This window comes from Prinia subflava, chromosome 32 (genome assembly GCF_021018805.1).
Source record: "Prinia subflava isolate CZ2003 ecotype Zambia chromosome 32, Cam_Psub_1.2, whole genome shotgun sequence".
Taxonomy (NCBI): domain Eukaryota; kingdom Metazoa; phylum Chordata; class Aves; order Passeriformes; family Cisticolidae; genus Prinia; species Prinia subflava.
In genome coordinates this window covers 439475-450741 of record NC_086278.1, presented here as the reverse complement: position 1 = coordinate 450741, position 11267 = coordinate 439475, and the positions used below count along the sequence as shown (strand labels likewise).

The window sequence follows — 11267 nt, the reverse complement described above, 5'->3', positions numbered from 1 at the left end:
TGGAAGTTGAAAGCAACAGGGGCTGCTGGTTAATGGCAAAGGGAGCAGGTACCTCAAATCCAGGTGGCTTTTTGCAGCACATCAGAATCTGAGCTGGGGGTGGGATGAGCTGTGCAGGGCTTCGCACCCCTGCCAGGGCCTGATCTGCTCTGCCCTCTGGACCCCAGGGCTCCCCGCTGCTCAGACCCACCCATTGTCACCAGGATGTGGGATGTGGAGCAGGAAACTCACCTTGATATTTTTTTTTTCCAGGCAACAACCCCTTCCCTTGATCCTTGGGTGTCCTGGGTCTCCCTGTGCCATCCTGGCTGAGGGGGCACTGTCAGTGCAAGGGAACACAACCCCCTTCCCATCTGGGTGCCTCTTCCCAGGGGCCAGGATCAGGGATTTGGGATGGGCTGGGCACAGGTGCCCATCCTCAGGGGTTGCTGAGGGGAAGAAGGGAGCACAGGAGCCAAAACACACGACGCTGACGCCAGAAATGGGTGGTGGTTGTTTTTCTCTCATTTATTGTCATTGACTAGGAGCAGCAGTGGTGGCCGAGGGGAGCTGAGCAGTACAACACCACACTCAGGAAAACGGTATGAAAAGTACAAAAATAAGGAAGCCTATATATAATATCATTGCAGTCAATTGCTAAAAATAAATATTGTAAACACAAAAGAACAACATCAAGTGAATCTACAGCACTTGTTTCTGCCAGCAGCCACACGGTCTTTGGCTTTATGACTCCCCTGCCCGCACGGAGCCAGTGCCCACATCAAGATGCATTTTCTTTGTTTCAGGCCAGAAAGATTTCAGAGTGATCAGGGGTGTCACAAGGGAGTTTTCCTCTCTCCAAATTACCTTGAGGACAGGAACTGCCTCTTTTTGCCTTCAGTGCCCATTTTTCTACTAGAGCAAGCAAATGACCTACCCAAAGCAGGCATTTTCCTTATCTGGAGGGGAGTATAGCAAGGGCTCCCCACATTCCAAGTTATTTTGTTCTTACCTTGTACCTCACAAGCTCTGCACAGTGCATTTTGCCACCATTTTACACCTTTCCCTCCCGTGCACTTGGACCTTTCACCGCCTTATCTCTCTGACAGCCAGATGGGTTTGGATTGCCTGATAAGGAAGAGCAGGCACCAAGTTATCTCGGGTCAAACTGCACCGAGCTGCTGCCAGGCCAGAGATCTGTGCCCTACTGATACCCTCGTACCCTCGGGCCACTGAGCACGAGCTTATCCCTCCCAGCCTTGGATTCCAGGAAGATAAGAGGTAAATTCCGCTTTCAAGGCTCAGTAATTTGCTGATTGTGTATATATCTCTATATATATATTAAACATGCAATGAAGTTCTGTCTAAAGTACCAACAAGCAGAGTTTTGCCGGAGAGGGAAGGGCACAGATTCTGTTCCCTGTTGCCTGCACAGCCAGAGAACGTCCCATCACCCCAGGAGCACAAGGAAAATGCATCCAGGTGGGAGCAACCAAACAAAACAAAACCATCCTAAATCCACAAAGCAGCGCTTCTTGCTGAGGGGAAGATGCAGACTGGGCCAATTAGGCTGAGCAGTCTGTCCGTCTGTCCCTACAGATAACCATTTGATCTTCCCTTCATATCAATAATTAGGATTTAATCTTCCCTTCTTAATTTTAAACACATTCACAGAACATTCCATGGCGACATTTTGGCGTGAGGTTGCGGTCTCAGCCATCACAGTCAGACTGGACATCCAACACCTCGAGTGCTTGTCCCCCTGGGGACCCAGGGAGCACAAACTCCTCCAGGTGTTCCCCAAACCCCTCCCTGCAGCCCCGGGGAGGGTGGATCTGCACCCACAGGTAACACAGGTGTCTTGTAATTCTTCAAGTACTGCTTTTAACTGGGAACATTCCAGACCCTGCTTGATTCTAAGCAAAAGCTTTCCAGCATTATAGGAGCCTTAGATACCCAGGTGGGTATCCCTCTGCCCAAGCCCAGCCAAAAATCCACCACCACCCTGCAAGCTCAGGGTGATCCTTCCTCACCCCTGTGGATCTACAGCCCCTCCTTCACCCCAGACAGGTGAGACGACTGTGGTGAACCTGCTCCAGGCCAGGTACCTCAGGTCCCCAGTTGCCCTCTCGCCCTGTCAGTCCCCTGCTCCAACGGAGCCTGAATCAAAAGCAGGGCTGCTCAGATCCCAATCCTTCCCATTCTGCCCCCAAAACTACTGTTGTATAAAATTTCACTAACTGATGAAAACACTATGGATTTCAGAAGGGGTACAGCTGGCTAAGAGTAAAAACAGCCTCTAATGCAACTGTACAGTGTAGCAGCTAAAAAGATTTCTCTTTCGATTTTTCAGTAGGCAAAATGCTGGTTTTCTGAGGAAAAAAATCACACAAAACTGCTTGGTACCAGATTAGAGGATTTCTGTATCATCCTTCAAAGATTTATTTGACAGCTTCTAAAACTTCCACTAAGCTTGGTTTCTTACATCATTTCTATACACAGGTTTTCTTATAATTGTATTGAGGTTTATAAAAAAATAAGCATTTAAAATGCCCAAAAGAGTAATTTTGCTTTAAAATTGTGCTACTGAACTTGACCCCCAACACAGAAGACTTTTGGTAATGAGGTTACCCCAAGCAGTATAAAAATATACATAAAAATAGACAAAAACTCTATCCTCCAATCTGAAGGGCTGTTTGTAGGGATTATTAGGGTTTGTTGTTTTTTATACATCACTGGAATTTCTTTAACTTCTATTAAATATTTACAGGAAAATCCCCCCCACCCTCTGTCTGCCTCTGCTCACTGAGGCAGAGACCTGCAGCTTTTAGTTCCTCCAGAGTTTTCTGTTGGCAGAAATGGATCCCTGTGTTGGCCATGGCACACAAATGATGCTGCAGGCACGGGAGTCCCTGGGGATGCCACACGGGGATCGAGTGACACCAGTGCTGTCACCTCACCCACAGATGAGCTCAGCTTGGCTGGTGCCAGAGCTCGAGCAGGATGGTGATGTGAGGTTGAGAGCCCTGCAGGGCCCTGGGTTATGTCATCCATCCATGGATGTGATCTTCCAGAGCCCAGCTTGGGAGGGCAGGGGACAAAATAAAACCTCTCCTAAGATTAAATCCAGCCTGAACCTGACAGCATCACCGCAGGGCCCCGCTGCTCCTTCACGCCGCATCTCTGGCTTTCTGCTTTCCCTTTTGTCCTGGTGATAAAGTCAGAATGCCCAAACCTCTTGTACAACCGTCCTCAGCTATTTGGGTCTCTTTCTCCAGTCTACCCCAAGAAAATTTTAAATTAAAAAAAAATTACACGACAGAAGAAAAAAAGAAAATAATTACTCTGTTCTTCAACAACATGAAAAGGTGACGTTAAAACTAAGTGATATAACTCCCCCGAGACTATGTACATAAAAAGACATCAGATCTCTTAAAACATAAATATACAGTGTATAAATCCAGGTGCCACCTAAAGGCTGCAGCCGCAGAACTATTTCACAGACACAAAGCAAACCAGACTCTCCACACCAAGGGCAGACACACAGCCACGAGTTTGGAGCTTGGCAGGGGAGACACCGACCTGTGGCAGCGGTTCCTCGTGCCCGCACATGCAGCAGGGAAGGGGTGGTGGTGTCCAGGGGTGAAACACGACCCTACGTACACGCCACGTTCCTACACACTACTCAGGGTGCGGGTGAGAGGTCAGGAAATGGGATTAGACCCTGAGTCCCCAATTATTTCCAGGCACGTGCTCTGCCAGAGCCAGCCGAGGGGCCCATCCAGCTTGGCTCCAGCAGGTTCTCTAGTATTGCTCACCAAGGGAGATACGTGGTACCTCCAGTGCAGCCGCGGCCACGCCGGTGGAATTCTGCACCCTGTGCTTTAAGAGTTACCATGACTTTCATGGAAATAATACAGCCTTGATCAGGGTAAAAGACTAGTGGAGGTCTTTAGCCCAATCTTAGAGGTTTGCTTCTACAGCACAGACAGCTACAACTCCGACATACATAAATAGGTCCTGTTAAAGTGACAATGCAGTATCTTAATTTTCCGAGTGTTATCCCTACTGCTGTTAGGGGAGGGCCAGTGGTTTGGAGCGCTGGGATGAGAGCTGGGGTGTGATGGAGGCTGCAGGTGGGACAGCTCCAGCTCCACCTGGAAATGCAGGGAGAAGCCAAAAGACACTGTGAGCTTTACTCGACAGGCGGTTTTATGGCATGCAAGGAAACTCCTACGACAACACTTTGTACAGGGCCCACGGTGTCTCCAGTCCCACCATGGTGCCTTGGAGAACAAGTAAAGCTACGAGTCTGCGTAGAGGGGAGGGGCTGTGTGAGTGTGTGCAGAGAGAGGGAGGGATTGGGTGAAGAAATGTCCTGTTTTGCTGAAACCAAGCTCTTGGGCAAACCTGCTTCCCTCTACCGCTGCCCAGCCTCGCGGATGCGGCAGGCCACGGCCGTGATGAGCGCGGCACCTTTGCCGCTGCCGTCCTCCGACTGCAGGAAGGTCACTTCGCACTTGGGGGACAACTGCTTCACTGTCTCATGCAAGATGCTGGAGAAGCTGCAGGGCAGGGGAGGGAGAAGTTCTATTAACCAGCCATGAGGTGAAGGTGTCAGTCCAACCCCTAATCTGCCTTGCACAGAGCTTCAAAGAGCAATGCAGATCTCGAGGGGAGGGAGGGAGGGAGGGTGGAGACAGAGCTGCCAGGGATGACACTTAGAAAGCCCAAGTCTCCACACTTCAGCCTAAGTCCACAGTTACAACACCACTGTGCTGTGCCTTCACTCAGGAATAAACCCAGTCTCTTCTCAAGTCCCACTAAGCCCTGGGAGCACTAATGAGCCTCAACAGCCCTGACCTGGGGGAAGTCTTCAGCACCTCCCTTTGCCCATGGGCTCCTGAGCCCTATTTAAGCTCAGCCCAGTGCTTTTGTCTCTGTCTGAGCTCCACTGTCCAGCAATACCAACCTGCCAGCTCTGGCAGGAACAAGTTTTTATGTGGCCATGAACTAACTCATTGCTGGTTAGAGCTGCCTCGTCCCCATGACTTGGAGCCCTCGCTGAATCTGGTCACCTCGTCTGGGTCAGGTCCCGTGGGATTAGAGGAGCCCCGGCTGCATTACCTGTCTTGGTGCCTGTTCTTAAGGGAGCAGCTGACTCCTGCTGGGCCTCAGGTTTGGGTCACTGAGCCCCTGGCAGTCCTCGAGTGCCTGATCCTCAAATCCTCCCCCATTATCCCCTCAACCTTCCCCCTGAGCCCCACAACGGCCCAAAGTGGGCAGGTGCCCCCAGGTAGCCCCCGTGGAGCACAGCCAGAGCCACTCACTGTGGGTGCAGCTTGTAGAGCGTCCCGTCCACGCCGACGGTGATTTTGAGGAAGTCCAGGCCACGGTTCTCGCGGATCTTGTCCACCACGGCGGCCATGCCGGCGCCGCAGAGCTGGGCTGCGCGCCGTGCCACCACCGTGCACACCTCCTTCACGATGATGCTGTCATCACATGTGGACTCCAGGCCCAGGTGCTGCAGGATGGAGCGCACCTGGAGCAGCGCCAGGCAGTCGCTGCGGAGGACACAGCGGACAGGCAGCATTAGGAGATGGAGCAGACGGGATGTGTGGCTTCCCCTTCCTGACCTACAGCCTGCAGAGCCCAGGGACTCATGGCTTGGGTGACAGTGCCTGGGGCAACCCCACAGCCCCCGTTCAGCCTCAGCTTTCAGATCTGGATATGGCCTGGTGTCACATCCTAATCAGGGAGGCTATTTCAGGACAAAGCCATGGGAGTGTGACACCCCTGTAACTCATGGCCCCTCTCTGCCCAGTGTGGAGGATAAAGAGCCATCTGTGCTGCTAGCCCCAGACAGCCTCCTTGTCTCTCCACACTGGCGCTGCCAGAACCACGTGGGCTCTGCTGATTTATCTGTGTGGCACCATCCTGCATCACCCTGGCTCCAGACCAAGCACGTGGAACTTCTCCCACCAGCCCTGGGGGCACTTCCCCCAGATTCCATCCCTGCTCTGATTGGCAACTGGTGCTCACTCCCTGCTGGACCTCACCTCTCTATCTGGGACAGGAACTTGGTCTCAAAGATCCCTCTGGTCTTCAGTCTCTCTGAGATGCGTCCCCGGAAGAGTAGCCCTTTCTTGGTGAAGTCCATCAAGATGTTGCGGACGATTTCCCCCAGGTACATCCCACTGATCATCTTCTCATACCTGAGAAGAGGACGAGCCTGGACATCAGGACAGGAAGGGACACTGGGACTGGATGGGGATTCCAGCTCTGCCAGGTGCCTCAGTACAATCCCTTCAGCAAGTCCATGGGCAGGGGACAAGGGACACGTCGGTGTCCTGCTCATCATCCCCTGGATCCACCAAGGGGCTGGTGGGGCAGAACTGCTCCTGGACCCTCAGCCTCATCAAGGCCCCTCCCATCCCCCCAAAGCCACCACCCACCTCTGCTTGCCAGGGTTGAGGGACAGCTCATCCACCGCCACGTCAAACTCCGTCCGAAAGTCATCCAGGCACCCGCTGTCCCCGAAGGCCCCCCACTCCATGTTGACACACATCCTGCCCTCGTCCCCTTCCACCAGCTCCACATTCCTCATCTCCTCCATGTAGCAGGCGTTGCTGCCCGTGCCTGCAGAGAGGAGCAGGATCAGAGCCCTGAGACACCTCTCATGCCCCACGGGGCAGGTGTAGGGCCACAGAGCAGGAGCTTCGCAAGGAACTTTCAGTTCTCACCGACAATCAGCCCAACTTCACAGTACGGATCCTCGTACCCACAGGTCATCATGGTGCCAACTGTGTCATTGACCACTGCCACCACGTCCAGGTCAAATTCCTGCAGAGGGATGGATTGCACAAGTTAATTCCTGGGGGACTTGGAATTCCTGCTAAGTCTGCCTCCATGGCTGGGAAAGGACCAGTCTGTCTGGTGACTGGCACTCATAGAATCATGGAATGGTCTAGGTTGGAAAGGTCCTTAAAGCCCATCCCATTCTGCCCCCTGCCAAGGGCGGGGACACCTTCCACTAGCCCAGGCTGTTCCAAGTCCCCGTCCAACCTGGCCTTGGACACTTCCAGGGATGGGGCAGCCACACTGCTCTGGGCACCCTGTGCCGGGGCCTCACCACCCTCACAGGGAGGAATTTCTTCCTAACATCAAACCTAAATCTCTGATTTTTTAGTTAAAATTGTTCTCTCTTGTTCTCCATGACCATCCACCTCCACAGACATGGAGGCACCCACATACTTCCCACAACCCCACCTGTCTGCAGGTAGAGCTCAGACCTCAGACACCTTCAGCTGCTGAGGGGCCAGGTCAGCCCTGCCAGGAGCAGCCCCTGGGCAGGAGCTCAGGGTGTTCTGTGCCGAGGAAATGAACCGGTGTCTCCTGAGCTCAGGGCCAGACAAGTCTGCTCCAGCCCTGGCCAGGAGCCAGCCCATAGCTCCAGGGGCTGAAAATCCAACCTCAAGTGATGAGTAAGGGCGGCTGTGAAAATTCCGACACTCATTACCCTGAGCTCAGCCCAGTAATTTGTTTTACAGGCCAATTAATGATGTTAAAGAGAGCCAGGATGTGGGAGCAGCCACCAGCTTTCTCCCAGCCCCATGGGTGCTCACCTCTCTCCTGTGAATGGCCTCCTTCAGCAGGCCCACCACATCCTCTCCCTCGCAGCCCGTTGCCTTGAAACCTTTTGTCCACTTCAGGAGAATTCCCTGTTGAGGAAGAAAAAACCCAGTGAGTCCCCTGCAATACCAGGTGGGAGGCACAGGCAGGTACCAGCCAGGGATGCTGCCAGGAGAGGTGGGGTTACCTCATCCAGGTTGTTCTGCTGGCAAGGGAAGGAGAAGGTGAATCCCAGCGGAAGCGATACGCCCTTCATTCCCATGTATTCCAGGAAGTCAGAGATGCAGTGGACAATGTGGTCAAAGAGCTGGACAAGCAAAGCCAAACAGAAAAGTTACCACCACAGCCAGAGCCCAGCTGGAAGCCAGCCTGCCCAAACTGCTGAGCAGGCTGGGGGATTTCGACCCATTCCATTTTGACCCATTCCCAGGCCTGTTGGAATGTTCAAATCATGCCCAGGACTTTGAATGGAGCAGGACACAGCTCAGCTGCACTGTGGGAGGTGTGCAACCCCCAAAAGTTCCATTTCACCCTCTTCCCCACCCACACTGTGGCTAAATCTCTGCATTATCTCCATCTCGCAGGCCCCAGGAGGAGTGGGGGCCAGCAGGGAGGTGACATGGGAATCCAGTCCCTCTTGCAAGGGACTTCCGCAGCCCTCTAGCTGTCTGCTGGAGATATTCCCAGTCCCCAAGAACTGCCTGGAGTGATTTACAAAACTCTTTCCAATGTGTCTCTGAAGACATCTCACTGCTTGTGTTGTGGTTTCCCTATCTGGAAAATGGGGATGATGCTTATCTGCCCTTGTGGAGTGTGTGGGATTCAGGGAAGTTCAGTCATGTCAGGAATAACACTGTTTCTAACCTAAAAACCAGTCTCCCTCTTCCCAAACTCCAGAACCTTGGGCAAAACTCACTGCTCTAAGGGCAGGAGGGCACCAGCCCTCCCCACTCCTGGTTTTGCTCCCTGAAAAGGCAAAACCAGCTCCATGGTCAGCAGTGCTCCAGCCACCCCAGGGAAGATGCCCATTTCCCCTCTCCATTTGCCCATCCTGACCTCCTCTCCTGTGCCCTGCATGATCTCCACGGGGATGGAGTAGATCTTGTTGTGCATCTCCACCCCGCGCCGCATCCCGTTCCTGACGCGCACCAGCAGCACACGGAAGTTGGTTCCTCCCAGGTCCAGGGCAAGGAAATCTCCCTTTTCTGCAATCCAAAAGAGGATCATCAGGAGAAATCCCAGCACGAGGCATCCAGGATGTAGCACAGAGCAGACATGAATCTGCCCTCTTCCAGGAAGAGAGATGGAATTGGAGACATGGCTGGGGATGGAGACTGGGGATGCAGGTAGGAACAGGGGGTGCGGGTAGGAAGATGGAGAGGTTTGCTCCAGACTTGGGATGATGATGAGGCCTCGAATCATAAACCTGATTTGGAAGGGACCCACAAGGATCACTGGAGTCCAGCTCCTGGCCCTGCACAGGACCTGCACAAGCTTCAAGACAAGGTCAGGCACTCGTCTAAGCCACAGGAAGAACCAGAAGCACAACCCAGGATGAGGGTGGAGAGAATTCTGTGGCAGGATTTGTGGCCACCAGAGACAGGCTTTGTGTTAAATCAGGTGCAGAACATCCCAGGGGCTCAGTGCTCTGCCCAGTATCAAACTGGAGGTTTGTGCCACTCCCACCACAAAGAGGAACTGGCCATAGCAAAGGATCCAGCCACTCCCAAGGATGCAGGACATCCATGGGCTCACACACAGAGGTTTTACACAGGACACATCACCTGTTCCATCGGGAGTGGAGCACACGTAGGTGGGCAGCATTTTCACCGTCGCCTCCGCATGCGTCTCTTTGCCCAGCCCTTTCTCCATCTCTATCCTCATCCTTTCCTTCACCTCCAGCAGCTGCTCGTGGCTCAGCCTGAGGGGCTCCAGGATCTTCTGCCGGGCCTTGTGCTGTGCAGCCAGCCTGTAGGCCACCGCTGTCACCATGGCCGCCCCCTTGCCACTGCCGTCCTCCGAGCGGATGAAGCGGATCTCGCAGTCCGGCAGCAGCTTCCGCACGGTCTTGTGGAGGCGACGGGCAAATCTGCGGAGGAGGAGGAAAGGGGACCTCAGTGTGACCCTCCGGGGGCCCCCTGGGATCCAAACAAGGTGCCCGAGGGGATATTTGGAAGTGCTCCTCTTGTGCCAAGCTGCACACACTGCTGGCAGCAGCAGACCCCGTCCGTGTCCCTGTCCCCACCAGCCCGGACTCACTGCGGGTGTTTCTTGTAGACGGAGCCGTCCACGCCCACGGTGGAGCGCAGCCGCTCCACGCCCTTGTTGTCCTTGATGCGGCGCAGCACGGCGGCCAGCGTGGCCCCGCACAGGCTGGCCGAGCGCGTGGACACGATCTGGCAGATGCGCAGCGTGGCCAGGCAGTCCTCGTGCGACGGCTCCAGGCCCAGCTTGCTCAGGATCTCATGAGCTTTCTGCAGCCCTTCCTTCTCCCTGGAAGGACAAAAAGGGGTTTGTGCTTGGGAATCCAATTTTTGCTGTGTGATGGTCCAGGTTTGCCAGTGATGGTCCATCCCTGGATGTCAGAGATGGGCTGGGACCCAGCAAGCCCCCTGGATCCTACTTACTTCTCAATGGCAGAGACAAATCTGGTCTCAAAGTGGCCAGTGGTGAGCAGATCCGGCGTGAGCCTTCCCCCAAACAACAACCCTTCCTTGGCCATCTTCACCAGGATGAGCCTGACCAGCTCCCCCATGTACATCCCACTGATCATCTTCTCAAACCTGCCCATGGGGAGGCAAGAGATAGAATCAGGGAATGGAATTTGGGCTGGAAAAGCTCTCTAAGGTTATCAAGTCCAGCCATTCCCCAGCCAAGGCCACTGCTAACCCATGTCCCTAAGTGCCACATCCATAGAGCTGTTAAATCCCTCCAGAGATGGTGATACCACCACTGTCCTGGGCAGCCTATGCCACACCCAATTACCCTTTCAGAGCAGAAATCTTCCCTAATATCCAACCTAAACCTCTCCTATCTCCCCATAAGCTCCCCCCTGAGCCTCCTTTTCTCCCAGCTAAACTATGTGTGTGTTTGGCTGTGTGTGCCACGAGGTGGCCACAGGCTGACCTGAAAACCCCTTGGCAGCCTCCCATCCCAAACAGAATCTAGGTAATCCCCTCCGAGCAGTTTATCCCATCACTGAGAATATGAAGCCATGCAGACATTCTGCAAAGAGAACCTGTGGCCACCTGAAGGGGCTCACTCAGTTTGTAGGGACCCCCAGATCACCCCCCACACCACAGCAGCCCTGTGGGGAATGGGAGATCTGTAGGATTGGGATATGGACATCAGGTGAGAGTGTCTGCCTGGGCTAATGGGTGACTGCTGGCCAGGAAGGGAACAGGAATCAGCACATTCACATGAGGGGCTCACAAGGGCAGTGAGTAGGGTAGACAGCCCTGGGTTGGGACACAGCTCTGGGTTGGGACACAGCTCTGGGTTGGGACACAGCTCTGGTTTGGGACATAGCCCCAGTTTGGGACACAGCTCTGATTTGGGACACAGTCCCGGTTTGGGACACAGCTCTGATTTGGGACACAGTCCCGGTTTGGGACATAGCCCCAGTTTGGGACACAGCTCTGGGTTGGGACACAGTC

The 11267-nt window shown here is 53.9% G+C and overlaps 1 protein-coding gene across 1 annotated transcript in view; it reads right to left on the bottom strand.

The window, feature by feature from the left end:
- Window positions 1-482: 482 nt before the first annotated feature.
- The window catches only part of LOC134562941 (hexokinase-2), a 28373-nt gene continuing 17588 nt past the window's right edge, over window positions 483-11267 (bottom strand). The window contains exons 9-19 of the mRNA XM_063420610.1: window positions 10239-10394; window positions 9871-10104; window positions 9396-9700; window positions 8668-8816; window positions 7799-7918; window positions 7605-7700; window positions 6723-6822; window positions 6435-6618; window positions 6039-6194; window positions 5310-5543; window positions 483-4544 (exon numbers count right to left, since the gene is read on the bottom strand). Coding sequence (XP_063276680.1) covers window positions 4400-4544; window positions 5310-5543; window positions 6039-6194; window positions 6435-6618; window positions 6723-6822; window positions 7605-7700; window positions 7799-7918; window positions 8668-8816; window positions 9396-9700; window positions 9871-10104; window positions 10239-10394 — 1879 coding nt within the window. The 3' untranslated portion in view covers window positions 483-4399. The remainder of the gene's footprint in view (window positions 4545-5309; window positions 5544-6038; window positions 6195-6434; window positions 6619-6722; window positions 6823-7604; window positions 7701-7798; window positions 7919-8667; window positions 8817-9395; window positions 9701-9870; window positions 10105-10238; window positions 10395-11267) is intronic.